We start from the raw sequence: 22887 nt of genomic DNA on the forward strand, positions 1-22887 counted from the left end.
TACATATATATTACTGGAAATATGTTCTTACAGTTTGTACTGAGGTGCTAATCAGAGGTGAAAATTGGTTTCCTATATACCCAGAGATATTTATCCTTTTATCTGTTGAAATGTACACTGAGTATTGTCTAGTTCACAATCAGCAGCAGGAACAAAACACAGATGAAGGATGCGATTCAACAGGAAGAGAAGAACAACAGAGGGAAAATAGCATTATCAGGGGGTGCACTTCAAAAGGTTTACAGCACTATACCTGGGGGGACAAGGAAAGCCCCCTGTTATCTTGCACCTAGGAAGTAAACAGATAGCACATTTACATTCATGAAAAACCAGTGAAAATTCATCATAACCAGACTTGGCTGGAAACTCTGCAAAAGGCTTTGTGTGAGATGAGATTGCTTTAGACAGGAGGTTAGCTTGTTTAGTCTCTAGAAAATGTGTACTGATTTGTTTGATATTTAACCATTTTTTCCACCACTAATCTTACTCACTACTCACTTGAATCTTTGCATTTCTGTTTTGTTAATAAACTTATTCTTGTTTTCACTACAAATATATCCGAGTACTGTGTGTTCTACAAAGATATAATCCTGGTGTGTATACTGTCCATTTCGGAACAGCTGAGCTGGTAATTCTTTGAGAGCTCAGTATAGAAGAGGCTGGATATGACACTTCAAAGGAGCTTGGAGACTGAGGTACACTTACTGTTAACCTGGAGGGAAAAGTAAAGGGTTGGCATAAGCCACAGGAGACTGTTTGGGTAGGTAAGAGGCTGGTGGTGTCAGGGAGCTGACACCCAGTTAAACACAAGGAAGTGCTGAGCACCCCAAGAATTTCACTAACCAAATGACCCAACACTGTCTCTAAAATATCTTAGCCTCTGTCAGATCCTTTTCATTTCTTTCTAGCCAGATTTTTGTTATAGGTGTGTCTATCATTTTCAGTTCACATCAACTCTAGTGGATTCAGGTTTTATACCATATCCATTACTGCAGTATCTGAGTGTCATCCTCTTCCTTATTTTGTTATTTGACTGAGATTTTAGGGCGAATACCCCATACTTCAGCAAAACGTGCCACAGGCTCTTTCATGACCAGGTATTGCTGGGCCTTATTTTTTAATGGCACATCCAAAAGATGGCACCTCTTGCACCAAGGTGCCGTCTATCGCTCTGGTAGGAGGCTCGTTGAGTAGTGTTTCAGAGAGGAAAGTACTTCCTACTCCACCCTGATCACCAACTGCAACTACAGGGTTTTTCCTTTTCTGCTCTCCCATTCAAGCACTGGCCACATTAAAATTTAGCATAAATATTTCAAAAGCCAAGAGAGGTTGGTCAGATATGATAATAGCAATGAAAACTGATGGCTGGACAAAGCCGGTGCTTTGAGTGAGATGCATATTATCCAAGCCAGAAGGGGGGGGGAGGAGAGAGAGAGAGAGAGAGAGAGAGAGAGAGTGTGTGTGTGTGTCTGAAAGCAATGCACAACAATACTGACCACTTCACAGTACAGAGTCTGAGGAACATATAGAACCTGCCTTCCCTTGCAAGTGACAGGAGGCTGTGAAAAACATCCCCTTCTAGATGAACAGGGAATGTAGATACTGGGGCTGCCTCTAGTTCCCACCCTACAAAATGTTTCATTGACATTTTTCTGCAGTATTTCCACTCATTTTTTTATGCTGACAATCTCAGAAAAGATCTTGCTGCAACTATCAATTTCATTTCCTGCACACAGAGAAGGAGGAAGAGAATCAAGCCCTTTGTGAATTTGTCTTGCTGCGCATTAGTGTTGGCTACCAAAAGAAACATTGCAGCAGAGCAGAAGAAAATTCAGAGAGACACGTTGCGCTGTCACAGAAGAGCAGAATGCACACTAGTGTAACGGGTTTGCAATCTCCATGAATTTATGCACTAAATTCAATTAGAACCTAGTTCTGAACAGGGGCGGCTCTAGCAATTTTGCTGCCCCAAGCACAGCTTGGCGCGCTGGAGTCTGGAGCCGGCCCTGGTTCTGAATCATCAGGAATAAAGCTCAGTAAAGATTTTCCTAGTATTAGGAGAGATAAGTCTTAGAGAGAGATGTATAGTCTCTATGATAGCAAGGCCACTAAAATTTATTTCACAAACAATTACCCTATGCAGCCACCCTATTTGATCAGATACACAATTATCACTCACTTTATTTAGTTTGATGGGAGAGTGCCAAGACAAAGGAAAAACATGAGGCTGGTTAAAAAAAAAACCAAACAGAACAGAACTAGCATTTGTAAAATCATGATGCCATAAACAGACATAGCATAATTCATTTCTAAAGTAAATAAAACATTTGCTGTTAAAAATCCGTTTATTTGGATTAAACATTTATTACTTTGACTTTTAACCAAAGTACAAAGAAATTTACAGCTGGATTGAAGAGCTGCTCCATCAAGTGCATCCATACCTTTGGGTAGAGTATCCTGTGTCAATAGGAAGAACTAGAAATGTAATGAAAGCAGGAATGCATGTGGCTTAAATTCCAAAGCTGCATAGGCCTGTTAGCAGGATATCATTCTGAAGTGAGAGACAAAGGCTTTAATCTCCAAGTCAGTCACCTTAACCAAACTATTCAAGGGCTTTTACTGTTTCTTGATCCTCAATGTCAGAATCGGATATCTTTGCCCTGTTGGAAATAACAGAACCAGGTCAGCTGCAGTAAATAAATGGGTGATGCAGTTTCCGTACTTTAGTTTCAGGCTTTATGCAGGTTTCAAGCAGTCCACCGCCACACATTGTGCCTCTTTATCCAGTTTTGCAGAGTAAATGCTTCCAATGTTCAGTTTAATTCAAAATATTTTCAGCTTCAGATATTTTGCCAAGCTCTAAACCAGTGGTTCTCAATCAGCAGACAGCTGCGGTCCATGTGACATCTTCAGGGCTCTACACGTAGTATATACACTGTGTGGATGCAGCCCATATAACACAGAGAGTTGCATATGTGGCCCACAATGGTAAATAGGTTGAGAACCACTGATCTAGACCACAGGGTCACTTTTTTGGGGGGGGGGGTGGGGGGGCCCCGCACAGAGTTGTTACTTACTATGACCCTGGTCCTGCAATGACTCAACACTGAGGCTTCCCTTAATCCACAATGCATAGTCCCAATGAGACTACTCACTGCATAAAGTGAGGCATATACATGAATCTTCGCAGGACAGAGGCCTACAGGCAGTTATTTTAAACTTTCAGAACCAAATGAAAAGAGAGCTATTTGTTTGGACACTAAGGATGGAATTTCAAAAGTGCCTATGCATCTTTCGAAGCACAAGTCTGTTGAAAGTCAATGGAAGATGTGCTCCTAAGTAAGTTAGGCTCTTTTGAGGATCCAACCTTGGGACTCTGGGTATGCAGTTACATTTTCGTATCTTGTAGAAAACACCAAGTTTCTTGTATTTTCTGTATCAGCATGAAAAAACAAAACAAACGTTATGGGTAACTAATACCATCAAACCTCAAGACAATTCTCTGTTTAAACAATGTTAGCATATTTCTATCGGACCCTTGTGCGCTGGGATGGCAGCACTATTAGAGACTCTTAGAATTGCATAGATGGGTGATCATCAGTACATTGTGTTTTGCAATGCCTAAGCACATGGCAGAGTGTTAAAGGTGTTCAGCAGTTTGTGTCCAATGCATGTTGGTTTAATATTTTTTTCCTGCACTTCTTTTGTATAATTATTAACTCCCTAGAGCACCACATCTTTACATGGTGTTTTACAGAGATTTTAAAAGCATGGGGTCTCGACCCTGAAAATTTTACAATCTAGATATAAATCCAGGGTTATGAGCCTGAGCGACAGGGAGGACAGTGGAGTTCTCAGCAGTGATGGAGAAAGAGGTTCACAGGAAATGTGAGAAGTTCAGGTGTTGCCACATTTAGTTTAAGCAAGTGGGAGAGCATCCAGGAAGAGAAGCAAGCCTAGACAGAGGGGGTCAGTGACCAAGCTAGAGATCATGAGAACTGACTGCAGACTCCAATTCCAGTTCACTGTTCTGATATTTAAACCTCTCAATGCAAATGAACCTGAGAAATCCCTTCTCCCTTTGCAATCATGATTCCAGTGACATGTAAATGTGAAACAGCCGATTAATGGGGAAGGCTCATGAGCATAGTAGGCAGAACTTTCACAATAGCTGGACTAAGGCTATCTAGAGTCCAGCCTTCATAGCTCACGCAAGAGAGAATAACCATGGGCCACACTAATTGAGCTTGCTCTCTGACTTAGCTTTTCTTTGATAAGCTCCACAGATGGACACATGCACAAAATTGCTCAAGAAATAAGACCTGACACACACATTTTGCATCAGTACAACCATATTGGTTAAGGGTGAGTATTTTCTCTCTTTTTTTTTTTTTTAAACTGAAATAATTATAGACCAGAACACTCCTAAAATGGATGCAGTTATACCAGGATAGGGGTGCCTTATATTGGTACAACTTAGTCCCCTTCCAGTTTGGGAATAAGCTATACTACTCTAAGCACCTTTATATTGGTACAACCACATCCACAGGAGGAGGCTTATACTGCTATAGTTAAAACAGTATAACTTGTGTGTCAACAAGCTCTTATTTAAGCAAGTCTATACAAAAAAAAAAAGTAGCCCATGGAGAACTATTCAAACTATTTCCCCTACAGGCTAGAAGGAAGAGAGAGACTGATTTCTATTTTTAAATACTTGGAAGGTGAAAGGCTATATAAATACAGACAGACCAAGCATGGGAGCTGAGGAGGTCAGCATGGGGGCAAACAGAGTGGGAGAAAGGAGATTCACTAAAGATATCACTAGAGGTAGAAAGACTTAGGGCTTGGCTACACTTACAAATTTGCAGCGCTGCAGCAGAGTGTGAAAACACACCCTCTCCAGCGCTGCAAATTGCGGCACTGCAAAGCGCCAGTGTGGTCAAAGCCCTAGCGCTGGGAGCGCGGCTCCCAGCGCTGTCCGTTATTCCCCACAGGGAGGTGGAGTACGTACAGCGATGGGAGAGCTCTCTCCCAGCGCTGGTGCTTTGACTACACTTAGCGCTTCAAAGCGCTGCCGCGGCAGTGCTACTGCGGCAGCGCTTTGAAGTGCTAAGTGTAGCCACAGCCTCAGGAAAGGAGTGAATTCTCCCCAAGGAAGATGAGTAGGATTTAGACATTGCATAGCTCCTTGGAAATAGGAAATATTTTCCCCAACTGTCCATCTGAGCTATCGCTGGAAACAGGAATAATCTCAGCCAATAAAGAATATAATTTTTTTAAAAAAGATATTAGTGAAACTGATATGATCATTGATCATTTTTCAGTGACAAGCATTAGGAAACTTAAATTTACAACCATTCTAATGAAATATAGAATCAATCATAGATTCATAGGACTGAAAGAGACCTGTACTCTCCTGTACTCATGGCAGGACAAGTATTTTCTAGGTCATGGTGTGCATCTAGACTATGATACAACTCTGTAGCTTCCACTCTGGGTGAGTTTGCTTAAATAAATACACTCAGTAGCTTAATGTTCTCTTTGAAGGCAGAGTTAAAGCAAATGTTTTTTTTTTAAAAGGTTTTATATGGTAATAAGCTGAATTAAACTTCAGTTTTCTCTGTGGGCCCTAATCAGCTGTCTGAGAAAAATGCTTTCATTTGAACGATCTAAAACTCATGAAAAGGGTGAAATTGCTGAATCAAGGATTGTGAGATACCAGGTCAGCTTTTCCAAAGATGAGATTTTTAAGATGGGTTTTAGAAATAAAGGACAACATTGTAGCAAATGCAGCTATTTTCACTAACTGCTTGAGTGCTGCCTAACAAACATGGTCAAAATGCACTTTGGAACGGCTAATGTTAGAACGTTCTACAGGAACACCAGCTTCCGGCATCAGGAAAGGAGACTAGGCAACTGCTATCATCACTTGTACTGTGATGGTGCCTAGGATCCCATTGTACTAGGCACTATGCAAACAGAACAAAGAAGATGGTAAACTCCTTAGGACAGGAACTATCAATGAGAATGCCCCCAAACCACAGAAACAGAACACACATATTATATGAGAGAATAAAATATGCCATGTGAGAATGTGAAATACCCACCGCTCCTCTTAGTACTACACACTCTATAGATACAGGACTGTCTGGAGGAAATGTAAGAGAGTCCCATCTGCAGTGTAAGAGCACTGCACTTCGCACCTTTAAGCTGAGAGCTTTCCAGGGTCAACCCAGGGTGACCTCAGAATTCTCCCAATTGAATTCCTTTGGGCTTTTAGTGAAAGTTATTTACTGATGCTGTGAAATTCCCTTGTAGAAAGGGACACACAGGTGCAGAGTGTGTTGTACTACAAGAAGCAATGCTTTTACTGTTCACACACTCAAGGGTAGAGTTGAGCTAGCTGTGGACATGTATCAGGAAAAAAATTGCACCTAAGATGGCATATGGTGGCCCTGTGGGGATTTCAGAATATTTGGGGTGGATAGGTAAAAGCAAGTTCTTTATTATTTCTCTATACACAGTGAAAACATATTAATGGATGGACAAAAAAAGAGTATGGTGTAAAAGAACCTGATATTTCCATCTTTAATTTAGCAGCATCTTTTATATACAAGGTCAGATTTAAACTGCTTTTTTATCTAATTAAATGAGATTTCCTTTTACAAAGACAGATTCTTATATTTTCCTGTTCGATAGTCCCCTGTAACCAAAACCCGCTGACAAAGATCAGTTGTGGGAATTTTCTAACCTTTTTCAATTGTTGGTTTCTGAAAGTAACAGTAATGTGACCTTAAACTTAAGCTTCTGCGCATACAGTAGATTAAATCTCCCACTCCCTATCTGATATTTGCTGGCTTCTGTTTGTTTATACAGATGCTCACTCACAGTGGGAAAGAAAAGTACTGACATCACTGGGGAGATTCCATTCAAGGGGCAGAGAGGAAGCTGTTCAGCAGAATAAAAATCAGATTCTCAGCAATCTCAGTCATGATGTTGGTCACAACTTTCACCAAGTTTAGGAATTGCTCTATTGGATCGGTTCATTTAACCAGTATCCTATCCGCAGCAGAAATTCTCTTTAGGGCATTTCAAGCCACACCTTTGCAAAAGTCTTCAAATACTCTTGAAATGCTCCAGTTTTAAGGCTAGATCTTGATCTATCTGCATGGGCAGACAGCCTCCAAGGCTTCAATGACGCAGGGATGCCTCCAGGAAGATCCATTTGTAGGATCTAGCCCTTCATTTCCAAACCCACAAACACTTGGGCACATGAGTAACTTTACTCAGGCTATGTCTACACTACAGTTGCTACTGCAGCACAGCTGAGGCACTGCAGCTATGCCACCGTAGCATAAATGCTTCCTACATCGATGAAAGGGGTTTTTCCATTGACGTAGGAAACCCACCTCTCACAGAGGTGGTAGCTAGCTCAACAGAAGAAGCCTTCCACTGAACTAGCTGCATCTATCTAACTACAGTGCTCAGGGTGTAACATTTTCCAAAGCTCCGAGTGAGCTTTACAGGTCAACCTAAGTTTTAGATGTAGATCAGGCTTCAAAAATAGTTGCATTTAAGTCAACGTGTAAGTGTTTGCAAGATCAGGGCCTTAAGAGTTACAATTATTTCCAAATCTATCTTCATCAACCACCGCATGAAATTGTGTGATCCACTACATTGTTGATCTATCGGGAGGGCCTAAAACAAGCCAATTTTAAAATCTGCCAGAGTGTTTTGTTTTATGGCTGCCCTATTTGGACAAGAAGGAGCATTATATATTCTCAAACCATCCATCTTACCTCCAAGACCCACATCCTACTGCCCATGCTCTCTGATTTCCCTCACTACTTGGTAAAGAAATCTAAACATTTTCTTGAAAATTATGTTTTTTCTTGAATTTCATTAACTTTTTTGCACCCAGAGCAAAATATTAACATTTTTCTTGAAATTCCACACCATTGCTCTAGTTTCATAATTCCGCTTCCATCTCCTTCTCACCTCTATTACTAAATTGCTGGAGCACAAGAAATAAAAGAAGATTTTTGAGCCAGTTGTGCTAAGTGACGTGTCCTGTCTTTAGATAGGTATTTAAAACAAGGCTGGAGAAAGCACTAGCAATTATGAACTGGCTGAAAGACGATGGATTTGGTCAATTTAAAAGGGCTTTTCTCTTCATTGGCCTCTGATTCTGGGCATGCGTGTAAGGCAAATCTGATTATCTTTTTTTCAAAACAATAAAAATGATTGGAAAACATTATGGCCCAGAGAACATATCTGTGGCAGAGTGATCAACCCACAAAAACAGGGCTTTATAATGGGAACAGACTTTAATCAGGGCAATATTGCTGGGACAGAGTGATATCTTTATAATAAATGTTTACATTACCTTACTTGATGTGTTTTGGTCTTTGGTTTATGCAGAAAAGATATCTGGTCTTTCTAAGAAATAAAGAAAGATATTATTTAGAATTTGTTTTCATTCTAAATTTAGATTGTAAAATGCAACCTTTCAGAATCAGCAATCACAGAAATACAATATCAACAGGCAGATCAGATGCTTTTGTAAATTACTGCCATAGCTAGTCTGAGCATTCTAGCATATATAATTTATTCATATAAAATAAAGCAAAAAGCAATAGATGAAGAGATCCTCGTTAATAGTCACCTTCTGATACATACTTGTAGCAATATATGTATGAAATATCATTTTGATCAGTCCCTTGTACCAAGCTTAGTTTTAACGGACTGAATTTGGAAATCTTCTTGTGAAACAGATATGCATTATCCTGGATTTTAATGAACTTTGTGAAAAGGAAGTACTTACTTTGAACCACTTTACAATCCTGAAATAAATGAAAGAAGAAAAAGGATCCTTTTGCTCTTAAGACCATTTTACTCCTAAAATGGAGATTTCATCTATGAAAGTCTTTTAGGATATCTTGCTTTCCAAGTCACTGTTTCATTACATTAAATCATTACATTTATCTGCCTAAAATCTGCAGTTTTGCTCTTCTCTGCTAGAATGTCACTGTATTTAACAATCAGGATGTATGGCTCTTCAGCAGAAGTAATTTTGGTCTTGTATGGCCTCTGAATTCATACATCTCAACTTTGCACCTCATCAATCGCCTCTGTAGGAAGCAAATTCTTTAGACATACAGAAAACCCTCTTGTTCCAGTTCCTTCTGTTTTTCTAACTATCTGGCTAATCCACACAAAAGCATTCCAAATCAATGAATCTAGTTTTTGCTACTTATAAGAAAAAAGCTAAAAGGATTTCCCACCCTCAAAAAATTAGTTTATAAAAAGGATCCTAGCGTGATAACATGCCAAAACTATAGCCAGTTTTCTGGTTCTCATATAGATCTCTGGTAATAGGGCGTTACAGTGGGAAAGCCAACAGATAATGAAAAATAAAGTTAATTAAAAATAAAACTGACAGGCTATAAAGATTCATCTAGCTAAATTAATTGAGAAATGTAACTACTTCTGTGAAATGTGTTTGTATTAAAACAGACTGAAGTGTTGCTTCTGTTACTCATCCTTGTTTAAGTTTAACATTGTATTTTATCTTTGTTTTACATTTAATTTCAATTCCACTGTTAGTAGCCAAACAGCTATAACAAAATGCAACTGCCAAGATCATCTTCCTTGCCTATTGACCTGACAATATCACCCCCTTCATAAATCCCTCCCCTGGATTCTGCCTCCCAAATCCAAGATCTTTTCCAAGCCTCCTAGGCCTAGCACTTATCCATCCTTGTCACTTTTCCGATTACCTACCTGTGAGCAATCAGAGCCTCAACACTGCCTGCTTCTCTCACAAGTATTTCCATACCTTCTTCTCTACTTCCCCTAATGAACAAAACATCCTTCCTGAGCAAAGGCACATTTAAATTCTTCCTGAAGATCCTTTTCTACCATGATGCCTCAAAAAAAAAAAAAAAAAAAAAAAAAAAGGAACCTGGGCGGAAAAAATATAATCTTACAAAAAGTAACCCCAGCATCTGGCCAATTAACCCCTTGACCACTTTATTTTTTATATAAGCTGTACCAATTTCTTTTTCCCTACTGTCTTTTGGATTATAAGGGGAAGTGGACATATTTTACTTCCTTTTCCCAAAGTTCATTAATATTCGTACTAAAGTGCATCTGTTTTCCAAGACTATTCTCAGACTAGATATCCTCTAATTATTATAACCTCACCAAAGTATGTTGTTTCCTGGTACATGTTGTATTGTAAGAAATGCCAAAGAAAGACATCTATCTCAAGAGCAATGTTAAAGATGAATATGAAAAATAAGCAGCCTTACTGTGATCCTCTCTTCTCTTTGTTTCCGCAGTAAAGCAAGTATTTCATCCCTCCTCTTGGCCTGAGAGGAAACATATTTACCATTTTAAGTCCAGAGAAATTAATTTAAACTCATCTGCATCTTACAGCTTCACAATCAACATTTTATTTCTTAATGGAGCAGAAAGCTAGACTAAATATGTAACAAGCACATTAGGAGACACGTTGTCAATTAAGCAGTTACTTCACAGTATTTTTCCCATGATCCAGAAAGTCTGATCTTAAAATACTGAGTTTTCTGTTCCTAGAGTGATGTAGGGATATCTGAAGAAGGCCATCTGTGTCTTGATCCAGGATGAACCAGTCCAAGTGGTGAAGTAAACACATTTACAAACAAAAGTTAGCAAACAATACTCCCTGTGTCTCTTCAAGATGGCAAAATAAGGATTATATCGGTATCCCATCCAAAACAACCCATATCAAACCTTTTTAGCTTGAAAGATGTGACAAGATCACATCCAAGGCAGAAGACATATTTTACTGTCACAATACTTCTTTGGTGCAAGCAATTCTCTCCCACTCTACGTAAGTGTTTTAAAAAGTCAAAGGGTGAAATCCTGGATCCACCGATATCAAGGTACATCTCCCAGTGACTTCCATGGGCCCATGATTTCAACCAGAATAGTGAAACATGCAATACTTTTTGCTCATTTTTCATTAACAGTCTTGCTTTTTCAGAACTGTAAAAAGATAAGTTCATGTCCCAGAACTTGTTAAAACCATTCTCTCTCTAAAATACCAGCTGCAGAAATAGAAGGATTTCATGATGAACAGTGCAACAATTTCTACTCAGACCAGTTTAATACTTGGGTTTCCAGGCACCCAGATAAATCAAAATACTTCTAACATGCAGTAATCAAATGCCACTGGACTTTCGCTTGCTGGAAATGAAGAACAGACTTTCAAGCTACAGAGGTGGGGGGGGGGAGAGAAGAGTAGGAATTGTTCAAGCTGGGTAAAAGGCATATTAAACACTGCTGAGACATTCCTAGCAATTTGTTATGAAACAGACATTCCAATAAGTATTCTGGGAAATCTCCACCACCGATGCCAGAGAAGAACAAATTACAGAATGTGACTAACACCAAAGAGTTCTCACTTCATAACTCCTTTTGGATTAAAACCTAATGTGTACAAAACTAAGGGGGTAAAATCTGATTTGAAAACCTCTTTATTCAGTGCCCATGTCATTCCCCGTTTCTTTCAATACCAGAGCTGAGACTCACAGGGAATTGTAAGTATCTGAATATTAAACAGACCAACATTTCCTGTACTGTGTCTAATCACTAGTAAAAACACAATGAATCAGAAATCTGCTCTCTGTTACCCAAGCAGCTAATGCTAGACAGAGCAAGGCATTTTTCGGGGGGAAAAAAACAAAATAGAAGATCTAGCTATTGGAGCAGGGTAAGGAGAAACAGGAATAAGCAGCACTGGAGATGTTTAACCAGCAAAACCAAGATGCTCAATGTTGATTTAGGGTTTAAACACAGGAATATGTTAGCACCTATCACAGGGAAGTAAAAGGAAACAAGGGATTCCTGCCAAGAGAGGGAAGAGGATGTTCAATATTCCTTAAGGAATCATTTAAGATATATCTTCCCTGCAAAGGTAACCCGGGGCTGATCACCCTTAGTTAGTCTAGCCCAGGCATGAGCAGCCACACTGCAAAGCCCTACCCAGGTTACTGGTGCTGTGCTCCCCCGTGCCTATCACTATGACTTCTGAGGGCGTATCTATGGCTCTCTGTGCTGCAGGGAGCCGAGCCACTCTGATTTTTTCCCATTCAGTGTGGTAGAACTTGTCTGTCTTTCTGGGCACACGGGGGAAATTGCGGGAAAGCACACTGAAGGACTATCAGCACAAGAGTGCTTTAGTCTGTGTTCCCACTGCAAAGTCGGTGGGGTACCAGCCCAAGTGAGAGCAGCATCTGGCTTTTAACCCACAGCCCTACCTGGGCCAACTAGCTTGGGTTTAAAAGCACCTCTAAACTTGGGCAAGAGGGTTGTAGTCTGTGGCCAGTAGGGGTTAGGGAGCAACAGCCAAGTAAAAGCCAGGGGTAACTGCAATGAAGACAGACCAATAGCCTCTGCCAGTACATCAATACCCAGCTACCGAAAGAAAATCCTGAAGCCAGCTCAGATTCTTTTGTCTGACCACAATTTCCTCTGCAGAATTTGAGCTTTCTGCTTATGTAATTTCCAGCTCTTAAAAAAAGTCACTTGTTCAACAACCACTTCAAATTTTAACCAACTTTATACCGAGCCAAAAATGTTACCGTTGATTTATACAACAGTTCTTTTTAAAAATACAGCAGGTAGGAAGAGATCCAAGACTAAAACTAGTCCATTTTGGGGTATGGATGCCCCAATATAACACCTAGATGACATTCTGGAGTCTGAACTTACATTTTACTATTTATTTTCCTTTACTAGAAAGGAAAGCAAAATATGTGAGGCTGTAAAAAAGAGGGACAAATCTATACCTCAGTATACAAAAAAAGGTATTGTATTGATATACATCAGCCAGGGAAGATGAAAGAAAACCCCAGATGCTAGTTGAGTTCAATTCCCTTTCTCCAGGGGTGGCTTTATGAACACAAAGAATATTAAAAACAGGAGTAAGCCAACTCTGTTCAAGTTTGGCAGTCAAACCTGAACATACTGGGACAAGGCACAACGGCCTAGTGTGTACAGGTTATGAGGAGAGCTCAGTTCTGAGCTATCACATGGAAGATGGGCCAGGGGCGGGGGAATAAAAGAAAAGGCAGTGAGCAATGGCTGCTCCAGCCTTTACAGAAAACTGGGGAAAGGGCAAACCCTTTCCCCCAGGTTGCTGCAGCTTCTCCTTTGCTTTAGTAACCCAGATGATCCACATGCTAACTAGGGAACCTTGGCTCTCCTTGTAATCCCATTACCTGCTGGGCGCCTCTGTACCTTGTCACATTACCAGGTCTAGGTCTGACTACCAAACCAGTCAATAATGCCAACTGGAAGGAGGGAGGCATCCCGACACTTCATTAACTCCACCTTGTGAAAGTCTCTTCCAGTCCCTCAAGTGATCTTCAATGTGTTAGCGAGCCATGCTGCTGTGTACTCTAGGTGAATAAATTACTGATGTGATCTATAGCAGTACTATCAAACTATGCAATGGTAATGTGCAGACCTACAGCACTAACTCAGAGATGAGGTGGAAGACAGCAGTCGGAGACCAATATTGAAGGAGAGAAAGTGACCAGACTAACAAGCATTGCATATCAATATGTCTGAATATATTCAGACAGACTAGGTTATCTGATGACAGGCACACTTAGATTTACTCCCTTGGACCTGCAGTGCTTGTAATTTATTAGGTAATCAGGTAATAATCTACAAACAATGTGGGAATAAATGAATTACATACAAGTCCAGTGCAATGAATGTTTATTTAAAAAAAAATGATACCAGCTATGTTTCTGTGCACATTACTCCAGTTTCATTAAAAGTAACTGGCTAATTAAAACAACCTTTTTCAATGAATGCATTTCACTGTGAGATTGTGAAATTACAGTGTAATAGTTATATCTTGACTTCATGCTTTTTTGAAAATTCTTACATTATACCTTACTTAGGGAAAAATTATCTTCTCAGATCTGCCTGGCAGATCTCACCTTCCAAATTTTATTCTTGCAATGAGACATCTCCCTACACGGAAAGAACATTATATCCAACTCAAGATCTACCACGTGGATTTGAAAGAAAATTTTACCTTTGTCTAATAATTTAAATGGTAGTCTTATTCTGTTCAATGCATTAACTATCATATCCCTGGATTTACTGGAGGCCTGTACTCTGTCTTGCAGTTGTATAATTTGCTCATTAACATTTCTCAACTGCACCTACAACTGTAGGATGTGCAAACCTGCACAACCTTAATTTCATCTAGTTGCAGAATTTTTAGAAAATGAACTGAATATTCACTGAAAAGGACTACTATCCTGTTAATCCAATTCCCAAAAGGTAAGTCTAATGCATGCTAATAGATTAAATGCATACCAGAGTTATTAACTGGAAAGAGGAGGATTGCTGAGTTGCAAGAAAGAGCTGCAGACCTCAGCACCTTTGCACACCTACTGCTGATTGCTTTCATCTGGCCTGCTTCCCAGGCCTAACATATAAGCTTTCCAAAAAACCCACCCCAAACATTTTACTAAAATGAGGACAATATACTGCAATTACAGAGTAAGACTAGCAACCTTATCATAATATTGAATGTTATTTGCTTTTGAGCTAGATTCTGATTAATTGGATCCATAGTGAACATATGCAGTATTAATTTACCATCTGTATTGTTGGTAAATGCAAAAAAAAAAAGTTTACTTCTACTGAATGCTTCATTATCTAGAAAGCAAAAGTACAATGGGGTATCAGTCATTATATGCTAATTGTGTATGTGTGAGAGAGAGAGAAGCATGACAGGTGTCTGGATACTTTTCAAGTACAGTAGGTGAGCTAACAAGACTGAATTGCATAAATCCTAGTGTCTTCCTAAATTCAGAAAAGGTTATTTGAACTGATTAAAAATTTTGAAGATTTTAAGCATCATAATTATTGTTAATTATTTTTATTCCAATAAGACCTAAAGGGCCTGAATGTGAACAGGGCCCCGTTGTGCTGGGTGCTGTACAAACACATAATAAAAAACAGTCCATGCCCCAAGGAGCTCACAATCAGCAAAACAAGCTTTTTTCTAAATGTACGATCTTTTACACAACAATAAATTCTATTATTGACCAGTATCATGGATGAAGTGTTTTTTTAAATTAAAAAACAAAACAAAAACCAAGCTACAAAATGTATATCCAATTCCTCAAAACTTTACTTTTGTCATTTAAAACAACCACCGAATAGACTTCGTTTGTCATGAGATTAGTCCAGAATATGAAATAAAAATTAAATGCACAGTTCTTATTGAAATTATGGTTTTGCTGTAGCAAGATAATTAGCTCCTTTTACAATCAGATAAACAGTGACTCACACTTTCTGCTGTTTAGAGTTCCTTCATTATTTTCAATTTTATGTTTTTAATAAAAGTACTAACTGTCCTCCAGATTTAAAATGCAATTTCATTATCCCAATTCCTTCATTAAAGGGATAACCAAATAAAAAGCCTTTGAAAGAGGCACTACTAAAAAGCAGATTTTTATGGCTCCAAATGGACCTCAAACCATATCTATCTAATGTAACTGTGCAACACTATGTCCCAACATATACAGGAAAAGAAACTGCTCTTCAGGATGCCATGGGGTTTCTTTCATACAGTCATAGGACTGGAAGGGACCTTGAGAGGTCTTCTAGTCCAGTCCCCAGTACTCAATGCAGGACCATTATCTAGACTATTCCTGACACATCTGTCCAACCTGCTCTTAAAAATCTCCAGTGACTGAGATTCCATAACCTCCTAGGCAACTTATTCCAATGCTTAACTAACCTGACAGGAAGCTTTTCCTAATGTCCAATCTAAACCACTCTTGCTGCAATTTAAGCCCATTGCCTCTTGTCCTATCCTTAGAGGTTAACAAGATCAATTCTTTCTCCCTCCTCCTCACAACCCTTTCTGTACTTGAAAACTGTTGCCATGTACCCCCTCGGTCTTCTCTTCTCCAGACTAAACAAACCCAATTTTTTAAAATCTTCTCTCATAGGTCATGTTTTCTAGACCTTTAATCATTTTTTGCTGCTCTTCTCTGGACTTTCTCCAGTTGGTCCACATCTTTCCTGAAATGTGGCACCCAGAACTGGACACAATATTCTAGTTGAGGTCTAATCAGCGCAGAGTAGAGCAGAAGAGTTACTTCTCGTGTCTTGCTTACAACACTCCTGCTAATATATCCCAGAACTAGGTTTGCTTTTTTTTTTCTCCCCTTCAGTTTTACACTGATGACTCATTTAGCTTGTGATCCACTATGACCCCCCAATCCTTTTCCGCAGTACTCCATCCTCATGTACACATTAAATTAGTTTGGTTGGGATGAACACAATTGCTTCACTTATCTTTAGCCTCAAGCTTTTATCAGAGCAGAGGTGATAAATCCTTCATGTTTTCACTCCGGTCTAGAAGTTAGCTGTAGGCTGATGTGATGCTAGCTAGTAACTGGAGTGCTACAACCACGGCTATTAACGGTCCAGTGAGTTACTCAGACAGCTCTTTTAAAAAACTGTAGCACGCAAGTTATCTGTACCTGCTGATTTAAAAAGCTCTAATTTCAGTAGCTTGTCTAACATCCTCCAGAGATATTAGTGGAATGGAATGGAAAGTGTTATAAGCACCATATAACGAGACTCATCTGTTTCTCCCTAAATACAGAACAAAAATACTTACTGAACACATCTACCTCTCCTGCATTATTCTTGATAATTCTACCATTTCCATCTAGTAATGGCTCAATACCATTGTCAGGATTCTTTTTGTTCAATATACTTAAATTCCTTCTTATTGTCCTTAACACAGCTGGTCATAGATTTCTCCTTGGGTCCCTAGGTTTCCTTTTGCCATTTTCTACATTTATTTTTATTACTATGAACTTACCCTTCTATTTGTCATTTTTTATAGCTTCCTTCACTTCCCCTCTAAACTTTTTTTTCCCCAGATCAGTACAGCCTTCTTCCTGGATTGTGGCTTTTTGGGCACCTAATAAGGTGATCTTAATGGATTCCCAATTAACATTCACATTCTTCTGATGAAGCTCTTCCTCACAGCTGATTTGGCTCATAATTGTTTTCAGGTTTGTAAACTGGCCCTATTAAAGCAGTGAGAGAGTGTGTGTGTAGATATATAAAACTAAATAACCAGTCTAGACTTTATTCTGCTTGCACATTATGTATTATACACAATCACATATTTCAAAAAATATATAAATAAAAAAATTGCAATAGGCACACCCCAGAATCTTTTATTCACTAGATCTTACCTTCTGAAGATATTTTTCTTTTTCTTCAGCTTTCTGAGCTTCCAGGATTATCTGTTCACTCTCTAAATAAAATAAAAGAATCAAAGGCTACCCCTCTGATAAAGGCTACACAGAAAATTAGTGCTAGACAAGCTTTTGAATAATGATTCAGAATAGCTAGCACTAAGACCTGTACAAATGGCACATGATACAGAAATCTGAGACTTGACTTGTTCTCAGTCATGGTTACAGCATCATTATGGAAATGCAGTATGGCCAGTAACAATAGAAGTGACAGACATCATTGCAAAACTGTGAACTAATTCACAAGCCTGGTTAAATTTCCTTTGGTTTCACGTTTTGGAAACTGAGTTGGAGAAGTAAATCTGAATGCAAACCCCTATTCAGACAGGTACTTAAGCATGTGCCTAACCTGAAGTCAATGGGAGTACTCAACTACCCAGTTGAAATGAGGCTTATAGCCACAATCCTGAAACAAGCATAGGCTTATCTCTAAGCACACAAATAGCCCCATTGCTTTCACCACAATTACTCATAAAGTTGTGAAAGTGTTCACAGGATCAGGCTATAATGTCTGGCTACCAAGCTCTTTGTAAGACTTCTGGGATAGATATCTGACCCCCATTACCTGAGTACCTCATGGTCCTTAACATAGTATTCTCACAACACCTTTGTGAAGTAGGGCAGTGTTATTATCCCCAGGTTACAGATGGGAAACTAAGGCACAGTGAGATAAAGGGACTTGCCCAAGGTCACACAAGATGTCTGTGGCAGAGTAGGAAACTGAACCCAGGTCTCTGGAGTCCTAGGATAGCACTCTAACCACAGGACCATCTTACTCTTGCCATTAATTGCGGGGAGAGGGCAGTGTCCTGTGACTCAGCCCTTATAAGCCACTTCCTGGCTAAATTCCCATCCCCACAAAAACCCCAAAAGCCACACACACACAAAAACCCCAAGGTGTCAAGGATTTAGCAACACAAGAGCACTTGTTAGTTTATACTCACTGTTATTGCCTGGTGGAATCTGGAAAGCAATATTTCTCTCTAAAAAAAACAAAAAAAAACCAAAGACCACATGAAGAAATAAAATACCACTTTAGCCTTGTTGACACACAGCATGACATGGTTTAAGTACAGGGGTGATTTTAAACAAGTTTAGTTAAAGCAGTGGAAAAAGCCATGCAGACACTGATTTCAGTTTAAGCAAGCTTAATTCAGTTTAGCTCAAGGCAATCAGGAACAAGTTTAACTAAACCAAAATACACCCATCTTAAACCCAGAGCCACCCATGGGGGGGGGGCGGGCAAGTGGGGCAATTTGCCTCAGGCCCCACAGGGGCCCCCATGAGACTTTTTCAGGCCCCCGGGAACAGGGTCCTTCACTCACTCTGGGGGCCCCGGAAAACCCTCATGGGGCCCGGACCCCCAGAGCTTCTTCCGCTCCGGGTCTTCGGTGGCAGGGAGTCCTTCCGCTCCAGGGCGGAAGGACCCTCCGCCACCGAACTACTGCCGAAGTGGGGGCCCCCTGCCGCCGAAGACCCCAGGCCCCCTGAATCCTCCGGGCAGCCCTGCTTAAACCAAAACACAAATGTCCACACTGGAGTTTGCACCTGTCCATAAGCAACTTTTCAAAAACACCCCAAAACATGACTTGGTGTTTCAACCTCCTCCAGTAACGGAAGCAGGGTCCTGATCCTGCCAACACCTACACCCATGATTGACCTTAATCATGCAAGTATTTGCATTGACTTGAATGGGGCTGCTCATCTGTATACTAGTTTAAACATTGGTTGGGCCCAGCACCTGGATTCTCCAGTGACTGTGAAGCAAAAACATATCACGCATACCCCATACATTAAGGCTGGGAGAGGGGATTTGGGTTCTTGGGGTACACCTACACAGGAAGGTTTTTTTTAATAGGGTCATCCCATGAATACAGGTAGAGCATGTGAGTGGGAAAGGCTGGGGGCTCTCAAGGCAGCCCTGGGGAGACAGGAAATAAACTGACATAACCTGGAGTCACCCCCCACTACTGGGGAGGAATGGGGGTCACCCCTACATGATAGGGAACAAGGGGAAAGACATGAGGATCACTCATATACATCCCAGTGCTGGGGAGAGAAGGAGGAATGCGGGGGGTGTCTCCCCCAGAGCTGGGGGGGAAGGGTGGAATGCGGGGGGTGTCTCCCACCCCAGAGCTGGGGGGAGAAGGGGGAATGCAAGGGGGTGGGGGTCTCCCTCCCAGTGCTGGGGGGAGAAGGGGGGTGTCTCCCCCCAGTGTTGGGGGGAAAAGGGTGGAATGCAGGGGGGGTGTCTCCCACCCCAGAGCTTGGGAGAATGCGGGGGTGTGTGTCTCCCACCCCAGCGCTGGGGGGGGAGAAGGGGGGAATGCAGGGGAGGGTGCCGTGTCCCACCCCAGAGCTGGGGGGAGAAGGGGGCAATGCTGGGGGCGGTGTCCCACCCCAGAGCTGGGAGGACAAGGGGGCAATGCGGGGGAGGGGGTGTGTCCCACCCCAGAGCTGGGGGGAGAAGGGGGCAATGCAGGGGGTGTGTCTCCCACCCCAGAGCTGGGGGGAGAAGGGGGCAATGCAGGGGGGCGGTGTCCCACCCCATAGCTGGTGGGAGAAGGGGGAATGCGGGGGAGGGGGGCGGTGTCCCACCCCAGAGCTGGTGGGAGAAGGGGGAATGTGGGGGAGGGGGTGTATGTCCCACCCCATAGCTGGGGGGAGAAGGGGGAATGCGGGGGAGGGGGGCGGTGTCCCACCCCAGAGCTGGTGGGAGAAGGGGGAATGCGGGGGAGGGGGGCGGTGTCCCACCCCATAGCTGGGGGGAGAAGGGGGAATGCGGGGGGGGCGGTGTCCCACCCCATAGCGGGGGGGAGAAGGGGGAATGCGGGGGGGCGGTGTCCCACCCCATAGCTGGGGGGAGAAGGGGGAATGCGGGGGAGGATGTGGGTGTCCCACCCCAGAGCTGGGGGGAGAAGGGGGAATGCGGGGGAGGGGGTGTGTGTCCCATCCCAGAGCTGGGGGGAGAAGGGGGAATGCGGGGGAGGGGGGCGGTGTCCCACCCCAGAGCTGGGGGGAGAAGGGGGAATGCGGGGGAGGGGGGCGGTGTCCCACCCCAGAGCTGGGGGGAGAAGGGGGCAATGCGGGGGAGGGGGTGTGTGTCCCACCCCAGAGCTGGGGGGAGAAGGGGGAATGCGGGGGGGCGGTGTCCCACCCCAGAGCTGGGGGGAGAAGGGGGAATGCGGGGGAGGGGGGCGGTGTCCCACCCCAGAGCTGAGGGGAGAAGGGGGAAGCGGGGGGTGTCTCACGGGTCTCGCGAGGCCGCGGCGCCCCGGGGCCCAGGCGGGACTCCAGCGGGGGCTGCAGGGTCACCGAGTTCCAGAAGGCCTTGGCAAAGGCCACGTCGCGCTCGGCGGAGCCGGCGAAGACCAAGAGTCCGGGCGGCGTGAGGGAGGCCGCGGAGCCCCGCGCCGTCTCCATGGAGCCCGAGAGCCGCCGCCGCGGGCGCGGCCTGCCCCGAGGCGGTGGGGTCGGTGTTTGCGCGCTCGGCCCAGGCCCGCGGGGGGCTCCCCGTGCAGCCCACCAGGCCCGGCCCTGCGGGGGTGAAGCAGGCAGGCAGGCTGGGTCGCTGCCCCTGCCCCCCCGTTACTTGCCCGGCCCAACGCAAACATCCATGGGCCGTTTAACGAGTTTCCAGGCAGCGTGCACGGATCCTTCGCATTGCCAGGAAACTAGCCGCCTCCTGCTCCTGCACCTGCACTTCCCCTTTCGGAAATGAAATGCTCCTGGGGGCTTTGCAACGACCCTGACAAAGAGGTGACATTTAATTGCATTGCGGTGGCTATTGCCACATTTGCCCAGCAACTCAGCTCCACTCACCTCTCGGACCAGAACACATGCAGTGCTTAGGACTGACTCTGGAAATGGGGTGAGCCAGGCTATGCCCGCAGCGCTGAATGTTTGGGTCTAGGCGGCTGAGGGGCAGGAATTCGGGCAGTGCTGTTTCCTACATTAGTTTACATTAATGTGGTGTTGTAAGAGACATTCCTAATCTAAAAATATGGGGCCCGTGTTACTCTGAACCTCGTGTTCTCATTTGCACCGACACACTGTGAGAGCACAAGGCTTCCAAGGTAGCATTTCACACCCACCTGTCCCTGCTGTATGTAGGTACCCCATGGGCAGGCCAGTGGTGAATTGGGGCCTGGTTTTGATCTATTTTTTTAAATAATTGATTTTTAAGGGCTGGGCCTAGTGCATCTGTGCATTAATCCAGCACCAGCAAAAAGCAGCAGAGATTTGTCCATCTCCCCCAGTGCAGAACTTGACCCAGAACCCTGTTTATTCTTCTAGGGAGTGCTGCCCTGGGTTTTGTAGCCTGTTGGTGATATTATTGCACCCCTTAGCATATCGGGCACTGCTGATCTGGACACATTATGGGAGTGCAGGTGTTTGTTACAGGTGATGTGGTCCTATTAGAATATTGCTGCTGGAAATAAAACTTTAGACCTCACAAGTAGGGGACCACAGCACCATCAGTTGGTAGCTTTCAGTTACCAGGAGCCAGATTTAAACCAGCAGACTCCCGAGGTGCTCTGGGATGACCATGGGATGATCAGACAACTAGTTCCCCACCAATCTAGCACTCATTAGTACCGCACAGTAGAATTGTATTATGTTTTGTGGTTACACCGAATTCTAGTTTTCAGATGAAGTGTGATGTTTTTCTGAAGTGATAATAGAGCCAAGCACAGTCTCTTTGGAGTCAGCAGGAGTTTTACTGAATTAAGGACCGGAGGATGTAGCCCAGAGTGTTCCGTGCAGGAATAGCACCATTGCTGTATAATGGAGGACAGGTATTGTTGCAATTGAAATGTTTAGCATGATACGTTTGTTCTGATTACCAAAATTCTCCCTCCCCTCTGAGTGGTTTGAGCATTGGCCTGCTAAACCCAGGGTTGTGAGTTCAGTCATTGAGGGGGCCATTTAGGGTTCTGGGGCAAAAATCTGTCTGGGAATTGGTCCTGCTTTGAGTAGGGGTTGGACTAGATGACCTCCTCAGGTCCTTTCCAACCCTGATATTCCGTGATTCTAAGAGTGCCTCCTTGCAGCTGAGGACAAAAATGTCAGGGTAACTGCCTCAGCTTCTCCTCTCAGACTCGCTAAAGATTCCACCAGACGGTCTCTTGTGTCCAGTAGTACCCGTTCCCAGGGCTAGTTTATTATTCCGCATAATACGCATAGTCCTTGGAAGCCCCAAACACAGTCAGTTTATCCCACACAGAATGCACATAATCCACGAGAGTGCCAAACCACAGTCCAACAGCACACCTCATATCCCAGCTCTGGCATGTTCTGCCACACCCAGGCTTTCTTTTGCTCCCCATCTGTCCTATTGTGAGAAAATACACCCCAGCCAAAGTCCTTCGGCAGCTTCTTCTTGGCTTTCAAGCCTTTGCCTGGAAAGGCCATCAGGATAGTCCCTCTGCTGGTCTCCTAGGGTATAGCTACCCTGCAATAAAAGACTCCGGCTGGCCCAGGTCAGCTGAGTCAGGCTCAAGCTGTGGGGTTATAAAATTGC

The 22887-nt window shown here is 42.9% G+C and overlaps 1 protein-coding gene across 1 annotated transcript; it reads right to left on the reverse strand.

Annotated features, from left to right (window-relative positions):
• Positions 1–2326: 2326 nt before the first annotated feature.
• Positions 2327–20988, reverse strand: HOATZ (HOATZ cilia and flagella associated protein). Its single transcript, XM_044996801.1, has 6 exons — positions 20615–20988; positions 18308–18346; positions 17301–17362; positions 10314–10373; positions 8387–8439; positions 2327–2660 (listed from the first exon to the last, which is right to left on the reverse strand). Exons 1-6 carry the CDS (start codon positions 20784–20786, stop codon positions 2603–2605), a joined length of 444 nt encoding a protein of 147 aa, XP_044852736.1. The 5' UTR covers positions 20787–20988; the 3' UTR covers positions 2327–2602.
• Between the last annotated feature and the right edge of the window lie 1899 nt (positions 20989–22887).

This window comes from Mauremys mutica, chromosome 22 (assembly GCF_020497125.1).
Source record: "Mauremys mutica isolate MM-2020 ecotype Southern chromosome 22, ASM2049712v1, whole genome shotgun sequence".
In the NCBI taxonomy this organism is placed as follows: domain Eukaryota; kingdom Metazoa; phylum Chordata; order Testudines; family Geoemydidae; genus Mauremys; species Mauremys mutica.

What these genes read in the sequence shown, in the direction of transcription:
- HOATZ (XM_044996801.1), bottom strand. Translation starts at nt 20,786, where the DNA reads ATGGAGACGGCGCGGGGCTCCGCGGCCTCCCTCACGCCGCCCGGACTC. An exon ending in GCCGCGGCCTCGCGAGACCC is followed by an intron (nt 18,347 to 20,614) that starts GTGAGACACCCC and finishes TGTTTTTTTTAG; the next exon opens with AGAGAAATATTGCTTTCCAG. An exon ending in ACCAAAACACATCAAGTAAG is followed by an intron (nt 2,661 to 8,386) that starts GTAATGTAAACA and finishes TATTTCCAACAG; the next exon opens with GGCAAAGATATCCGATTCTG.